The sequence below is a fragment of the Physeter macrocephalus genome, chromosome 20 (assembly GCF_002837175.3).
Source record: "Physeter macrocephalus isolate SW-GA chromosome 20, ASM283717v5, whole genome shotgun sequence".
NCBI lineage: Eukaryota > Metazoa > Chordata > Mammalia > Artiodactyla > Physeteridae > Physeter > Physeter macrocephalus.
The window spans coordinates 115,884,095-115,911,611 of NC_041233.1; the positions used below are offsets into that span (position 1 = coordinate 115,884,095).

General features: G+C 36.4%; 1 protein-coding gene across 3 annotated transcripts in view; it reads right to left on the reverse strand.

Annotated features, from left to right (window-relative positions):
• Positions 1-233: 233 nt before the first annotated feature.
• Positions 234-27,517, reverse strand: part of VEGFC (vascular endothelial growth factor C) — a 91,200-nt gene continuing 63,916 nt past the window's right edge. For all 3 annotated transcript variants that reach the window (XM_024115802.1, XM_055080832.1, XM_024115803.3), the window contains exons 4-7: positions 17,926-18,077; positions 4,410-4,516; positions 3,774-4,107; positions 234-717 (exon numbers count right to left, since the gene is read on the reverse strand). In XM_024115802.1, coding sequence (XP_023971570.1) covers positions 603-717; positions 3,774-4,107; positions 4,410-4,516; positions 17,926-18,077 — 708 coding nt within the window. In that variant the 3' untranslated portion in view covers positions 234-602. The remainder of the gene's footprint in view (positions 718-3,773; positions 4,108-4,409; positions 4,517-17,925; positions 18,078-27,517) is intronic.

Here is a 27,517-nt window from a genome sequence, read left to right on the forward strand (position 1 = left end):
TTCAAAAGTGTCATGTGCTAAAGCATTTCTACTCATTAAATATATTAAGAGATGAATTTAAATAAAATTAATAGCAACTGCTGTCCCTCTGAAACTTTCTTTTACAGGATCATACAGCAATCAAAATCTGACATCCAATTAGAGAAAAAGGAAAAGAGCAGAGGGAGATGACAGTTTTCATAATATCAAGTTTTGCTGATAGTGTAAGATGGTAATGGACTCAACTTACCAGCTTATAATACAATTTTCATTTTATTTTAAACATATTTTGCATGATATAAAAATATTGATCACGGTGAGCTTTACCAATTGTTATTGCTATAAAAATGAATGCAGAAACAATATTTTTAGTGGAAATAAATTATATAGTCATTATTCTTTTTTAAAATCACAAGAGAAAAACCTCAGCTGTTTGGTCATTGGCAGAAAACCAGTCTTTTGCAGATGAGCTCCAGTCCATTTCTGTAACATTATCCACATGGTTCAGGAAACTGACTTTTGTCTTTGTTACCAGGTCCCACAAAGTCTCTGTGTTCATAGTTCTAACATGGCAACACCGTTTTCCCATGATAGAAAAATGACGAACTAGAAAAGATACAATCTTAGTTCATATGTGGTCTTTTCCAATATGAAGGGACACAGCGACATACTTCTTCACTAAATGAAAGTCCCTGTTCACAATGCTTCACTCGATTTGTACATGGTCGTCTGTAACAACTAGGGGAACAAAGAAGGACAGACTTTTGTTAAAGACCAAGGAGATGAATTTGTTATGCTACAAATGCACTTTTGTGTTCTCTAAGTTTCAGACTAGAACAGAGTTACTTATTTTATCATAAAATTGTTCTCCGGTTTATAAATTGCTAAAGTTTGTGCCTGGAATTAACAAATTTAAGAGGAATGGAAAAACCTAAAAAAAAAGAAAGAGTCTTGCTTGCAGAAATAACGAATGGAAGAATGAGGTGTTGTTAGCATTAGTTCTTTTGAAGTGCTCTGTGCTTCGTAGATGAAAGTAACATAAAACAGAAATTTTGAAAGTGAATATTTAAGGTCTGCCAATTTAGCATGATCACGTAAGCATGGCAGAATTCACAAGACTCTGGGACTCGTTTGGAACCCAGACTTTGGAGCGATTAAACCCAGCCATTCTCTCAGGACTGTGGTCCACAGTGAGGGCCCCATTCTCACTCTTGACTTGGCTGGACTGGCAGCTGGCTGGCTGCACGAGAGTGGCTCAGCCTCCCTCCTCCACCTGGGCTCCGTGTGAAAACAGTGCAGTCTGGGGGAAGGCACAGTATTCACTGTGAGGGTCCCTTTCCTCCTACCCTAGATGTCCAGTTTCTAGTAGTGGCAAAGGACAAACGACCCAGCAGCCAATAACATCAGCAGCCTTGTTGCTCCAGTGAATGGGAGCCATCTTTGAAGGATTTTTCTGGAGGATGAGTATACGTAACATGTGGCAGTGGGGATGGATACAATGCAAGAAAAATGCAAGGTGACCTGGAGATCAAACATGCACCACAGAAAAACTACAGATGTGATTTTGAAACGGCATTTCTTTTGCTCCAGAAAAGAAAGCATATCTAGTTAGAATGTTATTTATTTATTTTCAGTTCTAAATACAATTACATTATTATAAGGCCACCGGTATTCCTTTACTAAAGAGATACAATTCTCAATGATCAATGTAAGTTGCTGATTAAGGCAGTGAACTGGATACAATTCTCAATGATCAATGTAAGTTGCTGATTAAGGCAGTGAACCGGATACAATTCTCAATGATCAATGTAAGTTGCTGATTAAGGCAGTGAACCACAGAATGTATACTCTGCCTGCCACAATTTTGGAATAAATATGAAGAGAAATTGAGGAGTACATATATTTTCAAAATATTAAACTATCTTTTTTTGCTTCAGTATATGCATAAAACCTGGAATTATACACTTAGAAAAATGAACATGGGGAGAGAGTTAGTAAATAAAAAGCCATTAAGAAACAATGTATGCGATGAGGAGAAATACAATGACAGAAATCTTTTCTACTAAGTTAATATAAGAATTCTGTAGAAAAATATGGCTGGTTAGTTTTATGTAAACAAAAATTTCAGGTTTTTCAATGTGTTCTGGGTTCACTCGGATTCAATAAGAAAAAATGGTTTCATGATCTTTAATAAGATTTAGTATCTATACTCTGCATTTTTGAAATATCCTTTTGCTGATTAGAGTAGGATATGCAAGTAAAATTGGAATATCATTGCCCAGAATATTCTAAAGAGGAAAAACAAGGATTCCTCTCAGGTCTTCTGACATGATAATGGAAGAAAAAAAAAAGTCATTAATGAGATACCTAGATTCATGGAAGTCTCCTCATGCAGTAGCTAACATGTTAGTGTGGACAAGTCTTCAGAAAGATAAACTGAAGTGAGAATACAAACTCTTGAGAATCAAAAAGAAAGACACTTTATTTACTGAAGATAAAGGTAATGATGAACATTCATGCAGATACTAAATTGTAAATAAATTGTAATTATTTACGATTATAAATGTAAACAAATAAATGTAAATAAAGTTTTAAGTCGTGTGAATAATCATCTGTTGAAAGGGTGTTATCACCATCTGGAAAGAGTGGGTGGAAGAAGAGAACCCAGTGAGAACTCCAGTGATGGACAGCAAGTGGTCAGAAAACCTAAAGGACAACCAGGAAAGCACAATGTTGTCTCACTCAAAGCAGAGGAGAGCCTAAAGAGAAACTACGGAAAGGACAGGTTTACAGAAAGACCAAATTGTCCATTGGATTTGACAATGAAGGGTCTACTGAACTTGATCGTGGAATATTAGGGCATAAACCAGGTTCCAGTTGGTTGAATAAATGAGAGATGAAAGAGGTGAATAGATAAATGCCAAATGCCTGGTCTTGGTGCAACTCAGAAGACAAGGACAGAGCTTGGTTGCTACAGAATGCTCAAAATCGCAGTGAGATGCCAATAAAATAGAAAAAATTGAGGGGGACGAACACTAGAGTTGAGGACATTGAAGGTGTGGAAGGGAGAGGGCGTGACTGGTGGAGCGAGATGCTGAAGGAGAATGGGAGCAAATGTCAAAAGCACAGATCTGGCTTATTCTCAGATCAAAGAGGAAGAGGTTCAGGGGTTAACACTGAAAGTGTCTGAGTCCAAGAGACTCATTTTTTTCTGGTGAAGAAGGGAGCAGATTCAGGTTTAAGGAATGTCTTGAGTAACCTTGAACAACGTATTAATTTATTTCTCTGATTCCATTAAATATTATACTTAGCTTAACTATTTTCATTTCTAGATACAATTCCACAGTAAACGGTATCATCCTATACTTTGTAAAACTTGCACATTTTCTGCACTTAGAACAGCTGTACAAAATTACATCTGATGGCATCATCATTTTGTTGGGGGCAGGTGTGCACTACCTGGATATATTTTGAAAATGCTCCGCAAGTGACTGTCCTATGCATCTGTTCTCTAACTCATGTGGAGAGCTACTACCTTAGTCTCTGGAACAAGGATTTAGTGTATTCTGAGCTTGGATCTGGTTTTGGTTCCCAGGACTCCCATCTTATTTTGGGAGCGGGGGGCAAAGTCTCACAAAAATTTAGCATTGGTTACAAAATATCAGAATTCATCTTCCAGAACTTAACTAGTTCCACTGTAACAAAGAACCAATATTTTGGTTGAGAAAACTGCTTTGCGTTGAGAAAACTATTTCCAGTAAGAGAAATGAATACTGTTTATGAAGATTTCTTACCTGCAAGTTTGGTGCTGAAACTTCTTTCCTTTTAAGAAGCATTTCTGTGGAGTTTCTGTACATTCACAGGCACATTTTCCAGGGTTTAGGGGTTGATTTCTTGGGCAGGTTCTTTTACATACGCACTGGCATGTGTTTTCGTCAAATTCTCTGTTGGCCGCACACGAGCTGGGGAAGAGTTTGTTTTTACAGACACACTGGCATGAGTTTCTGTCCAGTTCCTTGTGGGGTCCACAGCTGGAAGGCCAAAGCCCCCCTCTGCAGACGCACTGACAGGTCTCTTCATCCAGCTCCTTGTTGGGCCCACAGATGTCATGGAATCCGTCTGCAGAGTCTAGACAAACACAGTCAGGACATCTTTACTATCCCTTACTTGGTTCTGGGTGTGGTGGGAAACAATAAAAAGCCTTTAAAAGTGTTTTCATTTTATATTGTTCATTAAAGGGTTGTGCACTCACACAGGTAGGTTCCTTTACAAAGAATTTCAAAATAATACCAATACGAAGCAGAAAGTGTCCTATTTTGTAGTAAGTGATTTCAAAGCATGAAAATGAATATTGTACATGTGATTTTAATATTATAATATTTGTTAATCAAAATAGAGACATTTAGTCTTTAATACAGCATTCGGCTTACCATCTCCAACATTAGAGGAAAAAATAAAATCTTGCTGAGCCAGGCATCTGCAGATGTGATTATTCCATATGTAATCTGTGGGGCAGGTCTTGTTTGCAGCCTGGCATCTGTGGGAGATGGGTTAAGCAAGAGAATAATTGTTACATGGAAGGGATCATCTCTTTTCTTCCCTATGTGTTACAAAATCAACAATGCTTGTAAAAAAGCACTAAGATGACATAAGAATATCTAAAATGAAATGCAAACATTCCCTCTCAAACTGCTTCCACCCACAGGTGCTGTCAAGTTCTAATCCCAGAGGTGACCACTGTTAGTGGAATAGTCTTATATTATTCATTCCAGATTTCTATCTTTTTAAGGCAAATACATTTATTTGTATAATCACATACTGTTTTACTTCGTGCAAAAATGGGATTAAGCCTTTTATACTATTCTGAAATTTCCGTTTTCCATTAAACAATATATTATGGACCTCTATATGTCATTTCATGAAGTTTGCTCCATCGTTTTTACTGGCTGCTTAGTAGTCCATAAATGGATGTACTATTATTTATTTTATTAATCTCCTATTGGTAGTCATTGGAGTTTCTTCCAACTTATGGCTTTTTCAAACAGTTCTACAGGAAACATCCTTATACATGCACCTTTACGGCCTTATTTCTGAAGCACAGATGCCCACAGCTGTAAAGGGTCCATTAATACAGATTTCCCACTCCTCGCTCCACAGAAAGGAATCAAAGACCATGTTCTTTGTTGTTATTCTAGTTTTTCCTTCCCTTCTTCCTTCCATCTTCCTTATTTATTTAACTAAAAATCTGAACATATGGGCTTCAAATGCTCCTTTGATGTGCCAATTGTCTCACTGTTGCCTAACTGGGACCCCTTCGTGTTGGCGCCTGTATGGCATGACCCCTCTATTTTTCCAGCTTCTCTGCTTTCTGGGATGAACAGATGCCATACACTCATGTTGCCCGTTTTCTCCCCCATGCCTGGATCAGCCATCCCTTCAGGGAGCCCTAATTCTCTTTTTTTGGAGAATAGCATTATTATATTTGGGGGAATAGGTTATTGATCTTAAGAAAGAAATACCTGTACATATTTTTAGGGAAAAAAGTTCATAGTGCTATTTCCAAATTCAATTGAACATTACTGGGGTTTTAAATTGAGTCCTTTGACTTTAACTAATAACTTCCATTGAAATCTTGGTTTCTAACCATCTTTGCTTAAATATAAGTATATATTGAGATATTTGCTTTATCCTGCAAATACTACATGCTTTTTCTTTTCAACTCATTATTTTGAAAGTGGAAAACATTTATGTGATTATCAGAGTCACTAACACATCCACAATCCCACTTATCATTTGTATGGAGGATAAAGATGCTTTTCTAAGAATTATTTCATTAGTTGTTTCAAAACTTCACTTGGCTGGTTTGGTAGCTATTGCTTTTTGCTAACTAAAACCGGGGAACAGGGCTTCCCTGGTGGTGCAGTGGTTGAGAATCCGCCAGCCGATGCAGGGGACACGGGTTCGAGCCCTGGTCTGGGAATATCCCACGTGCCGCGGAGCATCTAGGCCCGTGAGCCACAACTACTGAGCCTGCGCGTCTGGAGCCTGTGCTCCGCAGCAAAAGAGGCCGTGACAGTGAGAGATCCGCGCACCACGATGAAGAGTGGCCCCCGCTCGCCGCAACTAGAGAAAGCCCGCGCGCAGCAACGAAGACCCAACACAACCAAAAAATAAATAAATAAATAAATAGCGTTAAACAAACAAACAAACAAAAAAACCCGGGGAACAAAAATGTAACGGTTTGTGTGTTAGAGAACAACGAATTTAACGATTAAATCAATCTTATTTTGCCATTGATCTTCCTTTCGAAATGCTAAAAGATTAATCTGCTCCAAATATGTGTTAGGTTAAATTCTACATATTGGATAATAATTACTAGCTCTTGTGCATTGAACATTGTAGTAGGCTATTTTGTGCATTCTATGTTTTGGACTCTCATCTCTACTTTTTGGCACTCGGATTTTTATATACTTGAAATTCCCTGACTCTCCAAATCAATATTTAAGGAATGAAGACATACTACCACCTTTATTTGGCATTAGTTAGAGCTGAGCTGAAATGTTATTCTTTTTCAAATAACTATCATCTTGGTAATATATTTCTAAGTGGAAAAAATGAACTGCATTTTGATTTATATTAAAATGCTTATTGATATAATTTACTAAGTATCTCTTTAAAAATATTTCATAGGTTGCTCAAAATGAATGTTGACATTAAGTGAATACTAATTCAACTTGTAGCACTCAATGACTTCTTTAAAAAGCAAATTCTTTCTATGGAGATGAACTGTGCTGTTAATCAATTAATCTCATTGGAAGCTCTTTTAATAAGGTATCTTTCCAACATCCCAGCAGATTAAAATTCTGCTGATCATGTGGCATCTACAGTCCAGAGGTGTGTTCTTCAAATAGCTATCCTTTGCTAAGTCTTGTTAAAAGTGGTGTGTGATCCAGTAATATTAGTTGGAAAGCATGTACTATGAGCTCTCATGTACCCCTTCCAAGGAGCTTTACGTCATTCAGTTGGACATTCAATAAGATGCTCTTGTACTCCACTGTGAAAACCGTAAGGGGAACTCTGACTACATAATTAATTTTGAAAAAAATCAAAATAGGGTTTTGATTTCCTAACGTTCAGCTGTTGATGTCGTTTGAACTTCGCCCACTATGATCAACATCACTCAAACCTGTAATACATTACAGGTTAATATCAATCCAGACGCTTTTTGCTCAAGATTGCTCTCAGCATGGGAGGTGGAGGGGCAGCTATATTCTTTCATTATCAGAGCCACAGAGCCCTGGGTAAAACCAGCGCCCTGGTTTCAACAATTTTATTCCAAAAGTCTTTGAATTGTTGTGTTCATCTTGAGTTCATCATGCGTGGCCCTTGAATACACTCAGCAATCTACACAGATGTTGATTTGCTTATATTTTTGCAAGAGTGGTAAATATCAAATGAAAAGTGGTTAAGTAAAAATGGCCTTGATAGTGAATGTTATTAAGTAGCTTCTTCAGTACTATGGGTAGAAATCAGAATTATATTCATTTTAAAGGCTCTATACAAATTGTCTTAAAAAAGTAACATGTTTAACAGAAATATATCTAAATAAAATGCATATATTTATCATACCTGGTATTGATTTCATGCTAATTTGTGCTTACGTCTGCTTATGTTACTTTTTTGCTTGTGACTGGAAGACCAGTGGATGGAGTTGGGTTTGTTAGGATATAAAAAAAAAATAGTAATTATGTCTGATTAATGAAAATCCATAGTTTTAATAATTTTTCTAGACTTAATAAGTGAAAGGCTAATACACTAGTTGCATTAGTATAAAAAGTGGGCTTAGAAATCTAATCTTTCACTTTTTGTGTGAATATAAATGATTGTTTTAAAGCAGTAACCTGCTATATACAACAACTCAGCTACCATCTGAGACTTGGATATAAAGCACGAGTTATGCCATGTAGTCATCACTTGGCTAGCTGCGTGCAGGAGTGCTTGTTTTTGAGTTGGATGATCACTAGAACTGGAGCACAGCAGCACAGGACGCTAGGATAAGTCTAGAAGCCTAGGTGGTTTCCTGGAGCACAGCAGCACAGGACGCTAGGATAAGTCTAGAAGCCTAGGTGGTTTCCTTTTTTAAATTTTTAAACTTTTTGGATTTGGTTGGATATACAAGGTTGAGAGAGGTATGGCAGGTTGAAACAATGGAAATCTAGCAGTTACTCTATTTGTCAGTTTGTCCGTTTTTATTGCTATATTTAACTCGAACTAACAGAATTAGAACAGAGAAATGATAAAATAGTAACCAGGAATTCAGTAAAAATGTCCCTCAATAGTCACTGGTCTCATTATCTCATCACAGTCACATCTCAACAAAAAAGCAAAACCAAAACCCAAACAATGACAACATGTGTTGAGGGCATGGGAGTGTCGCTACGACATCAAAATGACTGGTTGAGGGCAGTGTTTCGGGGAAGGGAAGTAGGGCTGAACAGGGGTTATGAGGGCAGTGAAACATTCTGTAAGACAATATAACGGTGGATACCTGTCATTATGCATTTGTCAAAATCCATATAATGTGCAACAAAAAGATACTAGAGTAAACTATGGATTTTACTTGATAATGTATCAGTATTGGCTCATCAATGGTAACAGATGGACCACACTAATTATACTCCAATAAAGACATATTAAAAAAAAAGATGTTAATAACAGGGGGAACTAGTTGGGGGAGAGCGATGGGAACTCTCTGTGCTTCCTGCTCAGTTTTTCTGTAAACCTAAAATTTCTAAAAAAGTCTATACATTTTTTAGAAAATGATCGGTAGATGTGGTCTAATAATATGGACATTTATTTAAAATAATCATCAGTGTGATCTGGGTAAACTTGACATTAAACGTCACAAAATCTTTGATGTAATAGCCCCTATCTGTGGGTAACATTACAGAAACATCCTAGCGCAGAGGATGTACTGATGAAATCTTCTCAGTCATATACATTTTGCTGTCATTTCTACCAGTCAATCAGCAAGCCATAGGAATGCTGTGCTCTCCATTATTAACTTTTAGAAAGCAGGAACCAGACAGCCCAAAGACAGGCACACTATACAGCATGGTTGGCTTCCTTTTGGAAAAAAATACGCTTCAGGGTCTGGAATCTTTTACCTGAGTTCATATCATAGGTGCTCATTTGAAGGTGTTTGACAATATTTAGATGATGAGCTTTGTAGGAAAGAGGGTGAATAGACATATGAATTAAGATTTCAAAAATAATTGCATATGAACCTTGGGCTTGAACTGCAAAGAGGATATTTTCAGGGAAGAATAAAAATTCATGTCTTAAAATGCTGAAAAAAAGGGTAGTTTCTGATCAACTGGTGCTAGACTGTGTCACAATTAAATTGGCAGGTAAATTATCTTCACATTTCTGCTCTGAAATAGTTTATTAAAATCAACATGCTATTCTGTTTATCTCTATTTTGTGTAAAGCAACAATGCACAATTAAAAGGGAAATAATGAAAAATTAAAAGGGGAAAAAGAAAAACTCATGGATATTCAAGTTTCTAAGCATTAGGACTAAGGATCCATTGTAACAGGTGAACAGTCCAAAGACACTCATTCTAAATCAAAGGTTTTCGTGGCTGTAAATCTACTCTGTTTGTTGAAGAGATGAACGGTCACATGAATGAAGCTTCCCTAGTAAACCTGAATAACTGTAACTTCTTAGAAGCAGGTATGCTTTATTGGGTATCTTAGTAAACAATGTGAACACTTTTGTAAAAGAAATAAAGGCAGTAAACAAACTCACAAATTAGGCTTCAGGCTAGATTTGTCCATTTTTGCACCTTTCTTCATCCTTCCTTTTTGTCTTCTCACCATAACATGACTCTTCCCCCAAAGACTGATATAGCCTCTTTATCAGGCTGAAATATTACATATCCTCTATCTTTATTAACCATTAAAACAACTCAAGGTACCTCGGCCATGGTGAGCAATGTCTTGTCATTTCTCTACTCACAAAACTCCCTACGCTTCCCCAATACCTGTACAGAGGCAAAACACCGCAGGCTGGTGCTCAAAGCTCCAGAAGCATAGTCTCAGCTTTGCCTTTGTAATTGATCTTCTACTGCTTTTACAGATTTAACCCAGTTAAATTATTCGATTCTAACCATTGTCCCCAGAACGTGTTATTTTCTTTAGGAACATTGCCAATGATAACCAATTAGCTAACCAATAAATTTACCAGTGGGTAAAATTAACTTCAAGGCACTTGTCTCTCAAATGTGACATCTCTCTCCTTTGATTTTATTCTTTTCCTAATGCTTGAGTATTGCCTTCCCTATAGTATAATGTCACAGAATAATCATGAAAAAACTATCTATCTCTCTGTATCTATCTATCTATCTATCTATCCATCCAATGGAATACTACGCAGCTGTTTAATGAACAAACTAGGCCTACAGAAATCAATATGATTACATCTATAAAACATACTGTTGAGACAAAAACTAATGGCCCCATTTTAACACAAAAACTTAAACACACAAAGGTGTACCCTATAATCCCTTGTGGTATGTTAACACATCCACCTGCTACAAAAATAGCAAAGCACGAATGAGAATAGTACAATTTCTGCGTAGTGGTTACTTCCGGGAATCAAGGATGAAGAAGAGTGATTGGGGCTTTGGGTTGTATCTTAAGTGAATATGACAAAAATATTTGTTAAATTTTGAACTGGGGCAGAAAGATGTCATTTTTTGTCCTTTACTGTATGCTTGAAGTTATTGTTTTTAATTTCAAGAAGCTAAAAATGCAGTAATGACTGCACCCCCAAAGGGATGAATCAGCTCCTAATTTAGTTTGAATCTCTGCTTTCCTACATTTTTAGTTGTGCGACATTGGGGAAACTCACTTGATCCCTTTGATTCAGCTTCTCACGCGTAATTGAGACTTTCTCTCTCACTCTCTTGCTTACCCTCTTTCTTTCTCACCCTCTCTCTCTGCGCCTAGCACATAGTAGGTCATTGATAAATGCATATGTTATCTCTGTATCATGTCCTTCAGGTCATGGAGTCAGTCCTAACCATTCTTAAGGTTTTTCTGATATTTGATCCTCTCACCACTTCTTTCCTTCAACTCTTGTTGGCTTTTGCAATGTCTTTTGGATTTGGTCATATCTTTCTCTCCCAGTGTTTATGCCTAAATGTTCTGATTGGTCTCTCTCAGTCTTCTGCTAGTGTATGGTTTCTCCAAGTTCCCTAAACATTCATATTCCCCATGGTGTCACCTGCTTCTCCTCTTCCCTGCTTATGTCCTATATTTTTCCTTGGCTGGTTTAATTTCTTCCAGTTGCTCTAAGTGCCAGTTACATGCTGGCAGCTACCCAATGAGCATGCCCCCCACCCCAGTGTCTCCCCAGCTCCAGATCCACTGCCTGCTGAACATTTCACTCTGATTTCTCAGAGATGCTGCAAAAACTCAAAGTACACATGTAAAGACTAAATTCTCCTTTTCAAACCCGTTCTTCCCGTGAACAGGTATTCCCCGTCTTTTTGAATATCACACATGCAGTTGCATCTTCAACTTCGCCCCCTTTGTCATCCCACACATGCAGTTGCCAAGTCATCTACTTTCTTATATTTCAAATGTCTTTCCATCCCCACTTCCACTGCCTTGGTACCCACTCTTATTATTTCTCTCTTGGATTATTTCAGAAGTTTCCTCTCCACTTTTTCCAACTCCTGTTTTGCTTCTCTAATTCACGTACTACATTGCCACCAGGCTGTTCTTTCTATCATATAAAATGTAAATATCACGTCCCTACATGTGTCTTTTAGGGGTTCCTGAGCAACTGGAAGGGAAAGAGAGAAGAAGTCCATCCTTGGAATGGCGTTTGCACTTCTGCTGACCTCTCTGGACTTCTGTAGATCCTCTCCATCACACGCTGTGCTGCAGTCCTGCATCCACCGTGACCTCCTCTCCTATACCAATTCCAGTCCTAAGGTTACATGTCTGACTCACTTATGGGATTTCTTCTGGAATAGCAATCCTATCTATCTATCTCTATAGCCTAGCACAACAGCAGTACCTAGAGGGCACATAATAACTGTTTGCTGAATGGCTGAATGAAGCAGAGCATAGTGTATTATACACTTATTATATTAGATATATTTGTGTATATTTGTACTCTGGTACATAAGTTGCTTTAGTTAAGAAATTACATAATCCATTTATAAAAATCCTATGTTTCCTAGCACAGTGCTATGCACATAGAAGACTCAACATAAATACTCATGAATGAATAAACACCAAGTAGAAAAATCTTGGGCATCGCTTCTTAATCATAAACGGCTCCCTCCATAAAAAGAGAGTCTCCATCATTAACGGGGCCATAGAAATTCATGGAATTTAATCTGAAGGAAAATATAAGAGGAAATAATTGGAAAAAAGAGAATAATCTATGAGAACATCAATATGAATATGATAACTAACCATTTCTGTTAGAGATACTCTCCTCTACCTCTGAATATATGATATTTTTTGGTGCTGCTGCTATTGAGACTTGAATTTTGTTCTGAAAATACTAGAAATGCTATATGCTATTGGGGGAAAGCATAGGGTTAAGAAAAAGGAACACTTGACTTTTTATCTCCTTCTGACACTTTTTTTTTTTTTTAGTTTTTAGCTTTGTATATGCTAATTACATTTCTAAGACTCAATTTTCTCATTTGTAAAATGTTAGTAAAAATAGCAGCCAATGTTTATTGAATGCTTACTGTGTGTCAGGCACTGGGCTAATGTTTAACATGAATACTGATAATAAACATCATTACACCCTTGTGAGTTAGATGTTATCATCATCATCATTGTTATTCTATTATGGTATTATAATCTTAGATTAATATGTAATATAGTATCATGTTATTGAATGGATTGTGAGGACTAGGTTATAAATCTTACACTGTATTTTGTTATATGTAACATTTTATTTGTTTGTTTTAAAGAGGAAAAAGTGTCACAAAAAGTTTATAGAACTTAGCAAAACTCAAAAGGGCTAGTGAGCAGAGGATGAATTTTCAAACCAAGAAGCCACCTACAGCGAGCACACTCTGTGCTCCGTGGTGTCTGTCATCAAGGCCACCACCTGGCAGCACTAGTGACGAGTATGAGACCATGGGTGGCTTGGTGCACAGTAATATTTAGGAAAATAAATAATAACAATAATAATATCAATATAACACATGTTGTCCCTTGACTATGAATGCTCAGAGGTTAGGGGCAACCAAGCTCATCTTTGTCCTCGCACAGTACCTGGAAACATGCTTTGTCCTTTTTAGAGACTCAAGAATTATTTTATGAATGACTCATTTTGTGAATGATTCTTTCAATTACTTGGTTATATTTGTTCTTAAATAACGTAAAACGAATGATCTGCTACTTATTTAACCTCATAATAATGTAAACCTAACACCAAGCATATGGAAAAGACATGACTTGTCTTCCTCCTGACAGCAGTGGTGGGTGAGAGCAGGGTTGGAGCAGAAATGGGGCACTGCTGCATCTCAGCGGGATTTCATCTCCATAGAAATGAGTGCTGGGAAGCCCTCCCCCCTGAAGGAATCATTATAATCTTGACTTAAAGTGTCACCATAAAGATTTTAAGACAGCTACCATTTTGAACCTCAACTAATTTCAAAATTATAGTTAATGAAAGGGGTCTTTTTCTCTTGGCATTTCAAAAATCAGTTTTACTGAGGAATAATTTGCATATAAGAAAATGCTCCTATTTTTTAAAATCTGTTTTGTAAAAAATATTTATTTATTTAGGCTGGTCTGGGTCTTAGTTCTGGCATGCAGACTTCTGAATTGCAACATGCGGGATCTAGTTCCCTGACCAGGGATCGAACCCAGGACCCCTGCATTGGGAGTGCAGAGTCTTACCCACTGGACCACCAGGGAAGTCCCAAAATGCTCCTATTTTAAATTCACTGCCTTTTTACAAATTTGTGCACCTGTGTAACGCTCAGCACCAACAAAATACAGAACATTTCCATCACCCACAAAGAGTTCCCTTCGCTCAATGCCAGTCAATCCTCACCCCCTGCATCTTTAGGCAACTACTGATTGCTTTCTCTGAGTCTAGATGATCTTTGTCTTTTCTAGGGTTTCATATAAATTGAGTCATACAGTATGCATTCTTTTTAGTCCAGCTTCTTTCACTCAGCTTAACATTCTTGAGGTCCATTCATGTTGTTGTGTGTATTAACAGTTCATTCTTTTTAGACTGCTCAGTGATATTCCACTGTATGGATATACTGCAGTTGGTTTATTCATTCATCTTTGATGGATGTTGGTTTGTTCCCAGTTACAGGCTAAAGAGCTTATATGAACATTTGTCTACAAGTTATGGTGTGGAAATATGTTTATATTTCTCTTGGATAAATACCTAGGTGGGAAGTTATTGATCATATTGTGTGTATTTAAGCTCAGATAATGTCTGAGCTTAAATGTTAATCAAAACATTAGTATGTCATATGCCGAGAAGACAAATTATTGATACCCTCTAAATGAATATCTAGTAGCTATATAGGTTAAACATTGTTTTCTCATATGAAGCCAAAGTTAAAGTTAATGTCTCTTAAAATTATTTTTTAAATTATTTTACTTTTGCTGGAACATGATTATTTTGAATGTTTTAAAAATTATTATATTTGTATTGTTAGTTTATATCAATTGCTAATTTCCATATGTAATTTGACATTACCATTTTTATAAGTAAATAAATTACTTTAAAAGTTTCTCAGCAAATAGTTATGTTATGTTCAATATTGATAGCTTTTACATTTTTATTTAACTTTTCACTATAACATTTTTATTTTGTCCTTTTTAATCCTACACTGAATAAAAAAGTAAGCTTTCTACTTCCTTTTAAATGTAAGAAGCCCAGATATACTTAAGGTATATAAAGAGATATAAATGTGTCTGTGGTATTCAGATTTCATGGGGGAGGTGATTAGGAAAAAATGCCTATAAAAGGATCCTTAGGGGGTGATAATGGAAAAAAAAAAAAGGTTGAGTAGCACTACTCTAAAGGAAATATTTTAGAATAATACTTTGTTTTATTTTTATAGCTATATATGGGTATATAACTACATGTAAAGTTATATATAGCTATCTACTTTAAAATTATATATATATATTATAAATATTACACACATACATAGATGGATATTACATATACACATAGTTATATGCCCACTGGCTTGGAATATAAAATACATTTCTTATTGTACACAGTGAAACACACTGAAAAACACAAGAGACAAGGAAATGAATCCAACATGAATCTTAACATTAATAATAAATCTGCCCTTTAATGACTATCTCTTAGATGCTGGACACTATAGTCAGCCCTGCGGAAGCATTCAGTATTTCCTTCAATCCTCTTTACATCTTCACGTTTTACACATAAGCAAACTGAGGTTCAGAGACATGAAATACCCAATGTTAACACGCTAATTAATGGCAGACCTAACTCAGCTCTGCTTACTAAGACCCAAGCTCTCTTTGCTCAAACATTTGTCTCTTCTTGACCTCCAACAGCATACAGTATAGTAGTTAGAAGAGTAAGTAATAATGAAAGTATGAGTAAAATACACAAATGCTATGAGATATGTACAGATAAATAAGTTACTTTATTTAAGAAGCATTTGTTGATGAGTGTATACTTGTTTAGCTCCCAAGTTTGGAGCGTGATTACCAGCTTCATCTGTAAAATAAGGCTAACTACCACCACCTTCACAGATGCTTTTGTCCATGTTAAATGAGACAATGTGTGTTAGGGCCTGAAAGTAGTTAACAGCTCAATTATTTTTAAGTGTTATTAGCTGGACATTACAGAAGACATAAGCCTACCTGAAATACTCCCATGGTCCAGGTTCACATGCAACAGTTACAGACCCCTAAAAAACCCATGCAAGGATAAAGTAAGTATAGTAATTGCTATGGGAATTCACGAAGCAAAGGTGACTGTGGTATCTGGACACGACAAACGCAGCAGAAAGACCTTTACCTGAACTCTGAGAAATGGATACGGCTTTGGAAAGGCAGAAAAGAAAGTAAATTTATTTTAAGCCAGGTCAGGATAGAAACAGTTACAGAGCAGGAAATACGCCTGGTATTTAGGGAACCAGACTTTGTGAAACACAGACTTGGTGAAGAATGAGAAGCAACACAAGAAAGGAAGGCTGGCACCAGAAGACAGAGGCGGCAAATCGGTGCCCAATTCTCTGAGAAGTTGAAAGTCACTGACAGTTTCTGGTCAGATGAATGAAATGATGCCTTTTAAAGCTTACTTGTGACATTATACAGGAGTTGGAGACACATTGGACACGAGAAAGCTAGTATTGAAACCACTGCATTAAATCAGAAATGCATGCAGAATGAAGTGGATCAGGATGACCGTGATGGAAATGAAACAATAAGTTTACGCTGGAGCAGATATCTCCCCTCTCCCCCCAAATAATCAATAGCTTTGGGGTATGATATAAGGGAAAGACGGAATTAATGACAACTGCGTGATTTCGAGGCCTCAGAGAATATGAAAGGCCATTCCTGTGAATAATGTAGAGGTAAATAAACGGACTTAATAAATCTTTGACTTTGTACCTATTATGTCTAATATAATAATAAACACAGCTATATAAAAGGGACTTAATAAAATATTACAAGTCATCAATATGGTCAGATCTTGAACTGTAATTCTGGAAGCCATCAATACAGAGATAACAACTGAAGTGCTTAGAATGGATGAGTTGCCAAGGGACACAGGTGAATAGAACTCCCAGGGCTGCGTAAATGAAATCGCACCGACTACTTCAGGGGGCCGGTGTCTCCACTTGCATCAGTATGAATTTATTCACAGATGCCTGTAAGATTTTCTCTTTCTGTCAGTCAAATTAGGCTATCCTTGAGTTTTTCCTGCGGTCTCCCTGGAAAGGTAACCTATCTGTCGCACTAAGTAAAGCAGCACAAAGAGATCCAACAGGGAAAACTGCTATTAGCCCATCATTTTTATGTCAAGTCCACTAAAATAAAAGGCTTCTAAAAAGCTTTTTGGTAAATGTATATGTTTACCCATCAATTTATTTATACTTTTGTTACAAATGTTGGAATTATCTAAGGTTTATTTACACGCCCATTCCATATTCCCTGGCTATACTAAAGAACAAAGAGCTGCATCCCAATCTGGGGGCAAAAAGTTCCTAGATCTCAGATGGCAATGCATAATGATTCATTATAAACTGTTCATAGAGTCAATACGTGATGCTCTATCCAGGCCCTTTATAAGATCTAATGAAGCATATGTTGCCATACACCAAACTAAAAAATAGGATGCGAAAAAAATTTGAATAACAAATGTTACTTTGATTGTTAATTTGAAGTAATATTAAGAAAAATTATTTCAAGTATTAATCAAAATTTCAGTATTCAATCCTTGCTGAAATAAAAAATATGAATCAAAATATAGAGAAAAACTAATTGAGATTGAAGAGAGGCAACTGAATGCTAATAGATGGAAAATAATGTATTTATATTTACTTTTTGTTTTAGACCAAAAATCTTAGGCTCAAATATTTTTAGTTTTAGCATCATCTATGAATTTGCACAGCTGATTTCATGAATGTTGAATGTTGGTGGCCTGTGTGTCATTCCACAGAAATACTTCTTTTATATTGTAAGCTATTTTGTCTATAACATGGGTTTTCTTGTTTCAGTTTAATTTTATGTTCACGGTGCACTTTTAAATTTGTCTTCTTTTTATTTGATGCAGAAGTATATTATCGCAAATTTCACAAAAATTCTTTCAATCAACTGTGTTTACTTGGAAATAATTTTATATTAGTAGAGGATGAAGAAAAAATAGATTTAATTCATACTCACTGTGGTAGTGTTGCTGGCAGGGAACGTCTAATAATTGAATGGACTTGTCTGTAAACATCCAGCTTAGACATGCATCGGCAGGAAGTGTGATTGGCAAAACTGATTGTTACTGGTTTGGGGCCTTGAGAGAGAGGCACTGTAATTTCAAACAACTACAAAGAAGGGACAAAAGAAGAAAAATTATATAGATGCTATAAAGCATTTTTATGGTACATGTTGGAGTCCAAAAAGAGTGAGATTAACTCTTCACGATTAGGTAGTGCTGCATAATGTATGCAGGATGCTAAAGTTTTTTATGATTACAATGTAAAAACTGTTTTGCATCTAATAAGTATCCTTTATCAGAATAGTAAACAGTTCATATGCTTATCTCATGTCACTATTATAAAGCATATTAGAATTTTGATAACCAACTAATGACTACAGAGCAGAGATGTGACAGACCAACATGTTCAAGGAAAAAAGGATTGTTTCAGAGTCCCAGATTATTCCAGGGGTTTAAAAAAATGGCACTGATATAAATATCTTTGTGATGTAAGAGCAAAGCTATTGGTCACACAACCTAGAAATGTTTGGTTAAGTCCTATTTTATGTAAATTGAATACACAGACATAAAATACATAGATGTAAAACTGACTTTCATTCCAAATTAAACTTCAACCTCAAAGTAGTTTTACATTTATCTGAGATATCTTATGAATTTATGTTTAAAAGAAAAATAAATACATTCATTAGTAAAGGATCGTTTCTGCTATTTTGACGAAGGCATTATGAAAATATAAGTGTAAAATAGGGTAGGACATTATACATGATGGTGGATTAGAGTCTTAACATTTCGTTTAAAACCTCATTCTGAATGCCTTATTAGTGGAGAACTTCAGCTTTTCCTCTTCCTTCCACAAAAACAATGTTTTAAGTTGAATATACAAATAAATTAGGGATTAAGTAAAACTAAGAGGATTTAAATTCCAACGATTCTTAAAATCTAAATTATGATCAGTAATAATGGTGAAAGTGAAATCCTGACCATTACCTGCTTGATAAGATCAGTTCATAGTAATTTGATTGTAGTTAAACCATGTGTTGTTTGGTACCTTTACAGACATTTGTGTAGTGCTAAAAAAGACAAAACACCCCAGAGCCTTGCCATTCCACCCTTTGCTGTAATTTCACGCCAACAGTTGAAGATCATTGCAGATATTTAGGGAATAGAATTAGTTGCCCATTCCGTCCATGCCTACAGGGAGATTCATTGAAATGAATTTTGAAGAATGAAAGATAGAAATATCTAAATTTTAAATGCACATTTTCTTCACTTGAAATGTATTTCTTATATATTCACGTAGAACTTCAGCTACTTCCTTAGCATAAGTGCCTTAGGAGGAATGGGCACAAGACTCACAGCCAGAAAGGGCACCTTTGTTAGCAACCCCGCTTATAAGTTATGTGAACTTGGAAAGGTCATTTAACTTCTCGAAGCTGTATATTTCTTTAACAACCAGTAAATTCAGGGTAACATTTGACCCATTAATTCATGGGACTGTTTTAAAAATTATGTAAGCTAACGTATATGATTGTGATATGTATTTTGATTGCTGTGTAGATGTGAGTTATTATTATTTGCATATATTCTCAAGATTCTAGATGTTTTCCAGAATACTTTCTATTCTATGTAGATAATCTCAACATATGGCCTCAATGTATCCCAGTATTATTATTTTGACCAGTTTCTTCTCTAAAAAGACATTTGTTTATGCAGTTTGGATGAAAACCTTTTATTAGGTAAAATGTCACACTGGCAGAAATCTTTTGCACTATGTATAACTATTTTAAGAAAGAGAATTCTGTACTATCTATATATACTACAGTTTTTCTACTTATGACATCTCTCGACCCTACATTAAGGACCAGCATTATAGAAGAAATATAAAGTGGTTTAGAATTGCTTATTTAATTTTCATATTTATATATTTATAAATTACTTAATTAAACTCTGTCATAGTGGAAATGGTAGAAAGATGTACAGGTCAGCTCAGAAAAACCTAAGAATTTATGTTTAACTGGCAATTAGATACATGTACTTAGAGCTTAGGAGAGCCCCTTAAAGGCCAGCGGTATTAAAGTTGGAATTAAATTCTTGGGCATTGATGAGAATACTTGGTGAGATCATTCTGAATGAAAACAGAACACGCCTAATAATGGAAACCTGGGCAACAGGAACATATAAGGGGTGAAAAAAGGCACATGAACCAGTAAATATATTTGGGAAGAAGTCTGACCCTGCATGGAGAACCAGGAGGGGAACTGTTAAGCCAAGGGAAGCAAAAGAAAGAGAGGAGAGCTTCAAGAAGGTGGGTGTGGTCACAGGGTCAAAGGTCTTCAAGTGCGATAAGGACTGAGTGGCGATAACTGGGTACCAGAGCGACTCTGAGGGCTGGAGCAGGGCAGGGGCCGAAGGGCAGGAGCAGGTGGGAATGAAGAAACAAGAAGGGTGGCCTCATGTGACTGGAGAGAAAGGGATCAGATGGGTCAGGCCACGAGGGCATTTCTGCTTACAGAATGTGTGTAATAACCACTGCAAGATCTGGCATCGTCTCAAGTGACACAAGGCAGAACAGGGCCTGATAGCGAGGGGTAAGGCACTATGAGATAACAGCTATTGTAGAAGAGTGAATGATGCTTTCCCACCCCCAGACCTCAGCCGCATCCTTCCTACTTTCAATGACTGCTGCCATTCCGGGTTCCACCCTGGCATGGTTTCCAAAGGGGAAAGAGACCACAGTGAGCGTTATCAGTGATCGTGGACAGATTTCAGCCATTCCTGGGCGGACAACGTCCACAATCAGGACCTGCCCCGAGCACCAGGTGTGTATTCAGGAACTAGGGCTTCGAAGAATGTTCTAGTGAGACAGAGATCAGTAAAATGCACATTAAGAGGCATCTTCCTGGTAAAATAAGCTTGGCGCTATACTTTCAAAGGGTGGAAGGGAATTGTATTGGTGAATACACTGACTAAAAGGATAAAGGACAGGTAAAGAGGCACTGAAAAAACAAATCACTGTTCAGAGAACTGTTTTTTTCCTGTAAGTTGAAGATTTTTCATAGGCATTAAAACTGTGGTGCAGTTTGAGAGAAAAATTATTTTTAATTAAGGAAAATAAATATTTAATTATTGATGTCATAGAAATGTCTCTTGTTTGAGTCCAAGTAGGCAATTGGCCAGCTCAATTCAGTTAATTTGATCAAAAGGAAGAAACAGGCTGAAAATTAAAGTAAAAACCCTTTTCTTCTCTTTGAAACACACCTTCCACCTCCAAATTTTGACCTGAGATTTTCAGGCAGTTTCCTTAACTTTCTAATTGACTGTGTCAGTGTGGAAAAAATTTAAGGGTCCAGAGAAAGATGTTTTTGACCAATATTAAAGGGAAAAAGATTTTTGATAATTGAGTTTTATTCATCTGTTGACTTCAGAAGAATTAGAAACATCTACTGAGATGTGCTGTATGTGTGGACAGTAAGACGTAATTGTGCCAAAGCCAGCTGCTGTCACACATTAAAGGAGCCGCTCTCATTTCCCACCTCCTTTCTGCACTAGCTTTAAATGTGAGTATTGATTGACTTTCTTTTTCATTTAAAATGATTAAATACAGTTTCTACTCCTTTTTAATAAGTATAATAAATTCCATTTTCTTTTTTACAGACCAATTTGTGAATTTTATATTGCTATATTTAATCCCTATGTTACTAAGAATGTCTATAGCCCTTTTTCCTAATTAGACAGTATGTGCTCAGAAAATGTAAACTTTTTTTGAGCTGAAAAATATTAATAATTAGAATCACATTATAAACTCACATGTTTCCCTAAATAAATAAACTTTTCAAATAACTGGCAACTTCCATTTTCTACTAGAGATATAAGAATAACCAAGATCTTAGTCTTAAAAAGAGATAGACATTAATTAGAGTCCTGCATCTGTGCTACTTCTGTGATTTGGAAAAATTATCTAACTTCTCTTAGCCGCTGTTTCATGATTTATGAAATAGGGATAATAATGGTGGTGATTTCATGGCAGTGTTGTTTGGATGATTCTTCTTCCTCTTCTTTAAAACTGAGTTGAGTCTTCATTAGAGGAATTATAATTTTTTAACTTATTTAAAATCTTTCTTTGTTCAGTTTTCAATAACTATTTATTGAGAACCTATAAGTCATCAGTCATCTCAAGCCAACAGTCATCTCAAGATAACAGTCATCAGTCAATGACTCGTGTCCCTAGTTCTAGTTAAGCAAAACTAACAATGAGAGCGAATTAGGAAAAAAAAATCTCTGTGTATATATGATGATACTAGGTTAGAATTTTAAACACAGCAAATAGTTTACCAAAAATGCTGCTGGTAAGCAAGAACCTGCAGTTTAACCCCCTCATGAAATCTGTGCTTGTCATTTATATAAAGACCGAAACCAACACAGTGACTATAATTTTCTCTCATAAGAGTTAAGGTCTCTCCAAACACATCAGTCTTTGAAACAATAAATAGATTCTTTATATTTTAATGCAGTAAAAATCCTTATACTCTTGTCAGATTGTTTTGTTCTTTAATGAGTGCACAATAGTACTTTCTATTTTAAATTTAAACTCATAGAGTGAAAAATTTATGTACTAGGTTCAGCTTTAGCTAATAATTCTATGTATATACGTGCACCTAGTAAATACTAATGGATGTATTTAGTATCATCATCCATCATTAATGGATGATGATAAATATAACTTGATATTTTGAACATGATGATTTTCCTAAAATAGTTTTGTACCATAAAGTGAATTGTTCTTGAACAATAGATGGTATTAGCTTGTATATAATTAAGCATGTAAATAATAATACAATTCACATGGAGACTGATGCTATACTATCAGCATATGCCTATTAAAAGAGTTGCTGGTTTTGGAGAAGATCAAAAGAATTTACATAAAGATGGCATTTAAACAAAGATGGAAATTGAAAAAAATTTTTGATTGTGTATTCAGTAAAAACTGTAATAAACAAGAGGAAATGACAAACATTTCCAACAGACAGGTCCCTGTTTGCTATCTACTGGAATTCTTTAATAAGAATATTTAACAGTCCATTCCCAGCAACAAGAATGGACTTCAAATACAGCCACATTTGGAAACAATAGGTTGTTTACACCAGCACAGCAACAGTTGTAAAGCAACAATTCCTATTTCTACTTCTCTTGCAGGCTATGCAAGAAAAAGGTGTAGAACTTCCTTTTTGAGAAGATCCTGGATTACAGTTTAGTACTAAATTCTAGAGAATGTTTGAGTGGATAAAAATATGACACAAAAAGTGCCTTCCTTTACAACATCTTTTTATCTCAAAATATGACCAGTTTCTCTCCAGAGAATAATATTTCACTACCATATGTAATTTAAATATTCCAACCCTGAGTTCGTTAATTAAGTGTAGACACATCTGTAGCCCCTGGAGAGCATGGCTAATAACTGAAAAGTCAGACAGAAAAACTGCACAACATTTAAAGAAATAATCCCTAAACATGGGAAAAGATGAAAATTGAGGGTTTATTTTAACCTTACAACTGAGTATATTAACCACATGGCCAGCTATCAAGGGTCTATGGAACTTAAATTGGGTCCAGGAAGACAGCAGGTCCTAACAGATTTACATCTGGTATTGAATTCATTTTACATGTTTTTATAAATAAAATGTACATACAGTGCTACAATTAAAATAAAAACCCCAATTCAGGAGTTTTAGAAATATTGGATAAAACTTGTGGACATGATCAGTACATTAAGTTGGAAAAATATGGTATGTTTAACAGATGCATTAACTTCTGATAACTGGTATCGGTATAGAGTTCTTTTCCCACATCTGGATAAAACCTGATTTCCAACAACCGTGCTTGCCAAATATTACTTAGCTAAAGATTCAGAACAAATCGCATTCCACTTGTTAAATACATATGAATGTAATAAAGTAATCCTTCAGACTGCTAGTGTTCTGTTTAATTAATGGAAGATCTATCCCTGTCGGCAGTGCAAAATAATACTTCTAAGTTTCATTCCAGAGTTGCACATTTTACTTAGGTTTAAATGAAGTTTGCAGTAAAAGATAATTTTAGGAAACACTTGAACTCCAATATAATCTGGCATGCTTTTGCTGGTCTATATGCTCATACTATTTCTTTATAAAATAACACAAACATAGAATAGCTATTTCTAAGACGGCAACACAGAATTTTAAATAATGTGGTTCATGTACATCAGAATGAGGAAAGGAGGTTTAGGGCCCAGACTGAGCTGCTTCTTCAGTTGATACTAATGAACACATACAGTTTCTCCAGTTCTAACTCCAAGATGTCCAAGGAAAGCCCATAGATTTAGCAGTTATTTTTTCATTCCTATCTTCAGTGATACTATTCAACAACAATACCAACATTTAAATAACATTTTGTCCATATGTTTGGCTCAAAAGCAGATGACTTTCTTCTGTTTCTACTTTGGCCATCAAATAATTTACGTTCTGCAAAATCCACTTTCTACTTTTTGGTTATGTCTCTTAAACGCACAATTTCTCGTGAGAAGATACACTTAAAGCATATATTTAGGAAAGAGGTCACGAAGACACCCGATCTGTGTAACTTTTCAAAGTCATTTAGATATTAGTTGGGAACGACTTCGGAGCAGCTGTTATGGATTAGCTCACTCTGGAGTGCTCAGCGCGTGTGGATTTACTTTTCAACTCACGGCCGGCTTCCTCACACTCGCTGGTAACCTGTACTTCATGGAACCCCATAAAATTTTTCTATGCAGTTTCTACTAAAAACTTGGGTTTTACATTACTTAAGGTACAATTGTCCTTACAGTTTAGGTGATTCTAACTGGTGACTTGTTGCCAAAAGATGTGTCTGGAATTCCTGTAACAAAACACTTTTTTTTTCCCCTTCAGAAAATATCGGTAAGAAACTTCCTTTTATGTTTGAAAGCCATCATCACATGCTCCCATTTATACTATATTGAAAATATAAAGAAACAGATAAACTCAGGAAAGAGTGTTACCTGAGTGCAAGCTTTTACAAGCTGCAAAATTAGTAAAAAGGTCAAAGAAAAATGAAAACAGTGCCATCAGGAGTTTCATGTCTTGTTCTCCTTGATTTGTAAACCTCCTTGATAAACACTACTTAGTAGGTGCTTCGCCACATTTGCTTAATTGAATTTAAATTCAAATTATCCCTTTTACCTTAAAAAATAAATCTGAGTGGATTCTTTGGGTGGGAGAAGGGCATGATATTACAAAATCAAAGGGAGAAATGGGCGGGATATCGACGACTGACTATTGGCTTTCCCTGGGTATTAGCTTCCGATCTCTCTCCTGATACAAGAATTCTCTCAGCAGTAACAACCACATAAAGGCTTCAGACCACATTCATCAATATGAGGTTTCCTCCCAAATCTATAGCTGAAGATCCAATCACTGCTGTAGAATTCTAGAATTATATGCCCAGTCTTCCTCTGGTATCTCCACCTAAATACCACTCAGATGCTTCAAAACCAGCCTATTCCAAACTCTGCCTTTGACTCCAAATCTGTTCCCTTTTATTTAAGTATTTATTTAGTGCGCAGTGTTCACTACGTGCCAACTACCGCGCTGTTATGCCCCACGGTAATAACCAAACACAGCCTTTGCTTTCATGGGGTTTAGAGCCTGGGGAATAAAATAATCTGACAGACAGATAAGGTAATGATGCTATATTGTATGGGTAATAAAGGGTGCTACCGGAGCACAGGACAGGATGCTGTGAAGGCGACGTTTATGTCTAGGCCTAAGGATGTGTAGAAATCAGCTCGATAAGCGGGGACGTGGTGGCGATGTGTAAGGAGGTGTTTCAAACCCAGGATGCAGTACTGGAATGACTTGGAGGTAAGAGATTTTGACATAATTTAAAGAGTAAAGGAATTGGGGTATTTGTGGAAAGTAGTTTTTGCGGGAAAGAGCAGAGACAATTGAAGCTGCTGATTTAAGTAGCAGCCAGATCACGGAGGGCCCAGGAAACCATGTTAAAGGATTTAACCTAAAGAAGACACCTAAAGAGGAGTGTCATTCAAAGTATTTCACAACTTAGAAGGTTGGTATCAATCGATCAGAAGGGATGCCAGCCTGACAGTCCAATCAGAAAAGACCAGCTTAGCAATACCCTCGCTGTATGCTGGCTCAGTCTCAACAGGCAGTGTTACAGGAGAGTTTTGAGCAGCATCTGCTTTCTCATTTAGAAAAGAAAAAACTCACTGCTAGAATGTGGCAAAGGGATTGGAGGGAAGTAGGAAGGAGGTATGACATCGGTTAGTGGGCTGGCCCACGTGCCATGCTCCAGGTGACTGACGGATGCAGCCCAGATCAGAGTGGGGTCAGCAGAATGAAGACACAGATGGGTTCTAGAGACGTTGGGAAGGTAGAGTTAACAGGAATTATTGACTGGGCTTCTGGTGAAAGCAAGAATAATCAGATTGACCAACTCAAAGAATGGCATCATTTACTAAGACAGAGAACGCTGGACAAAGAAAAAGATTCATTGACTTTTTTGTTTATTTGTGAGGGTGGGTGGAGGTAGGAGATAGGCCGTAACTCCAGCGTGACACAGGCTGACTCTGACCTGTCAGGGGAAGCCGGGCCAGGAGGCTGAGTCGCTTGTGCGGAAACCACCGAGAGAGGTCTGAGCTGGAGATAAAGATTTGGGAGTAATCACCAGGAAGGGCAGAAAGGGAAGGTGAGGAAAGAGGGTGTGTAGAGTCAGAGGAGGGTGTCCGGAGCGGAACTCAGAAGACTAAGTACTTCCTTCCCAAGTGACTTCAAACTTTTAACTCCAAAATTCTGCACGTCTTTAAAAACTTGAAATGCTCAAATGAAAACTACTCCGTTGTTACACATTTTAAACCCACTGCTACGCAGATCAGAATTTATAAGAATTGTGATTATCGCAAGTATCAAGTCTATAGAAAAAATCCAAACAAAATGTGAAAACATAAACCAACAAGAAACCAGACAGACTTCAAAAATGGCATAGGCAAATCCCGATTTTTTTTTTCATATGAGCAGATAATTGGGAGGAAGCAGGTGAAATGAATCATAGCAACATCATAAATGTATTATAAAAGTAATCCTAAATTCTGTGAAGCTTGGAGGTGAAAGAAGATTAAATGCAGCTCAAGCACCATAATAATAAACAATATTGTCTAGGACACATATACTGCTGAACTGAATTATTTTAAAATATACACAACTAAAGGTATTCAAAAAAATTTATTTTAATTCCAAAATCCCTCATGTTTATTTTCTCTAACTTTGAAAGAGATAGCGTTTTTTGTTTTCAAGAGACTCAGAAGGCTGCCATGCCTTTGACTGAGTTTGGCTTGAATATAAAAACAGCATCATTTCTTTTAATCTTAATATCTTTTAAAAATGAATATGACTTTCTGCAGAATACGCTACTGGCATAAGCATTTCTATTTGACCTTTAAAACGTGGCTTGGGTGCCACTCTGTAAAGAGAGTTCACGAAGCATCAATTACTCTTT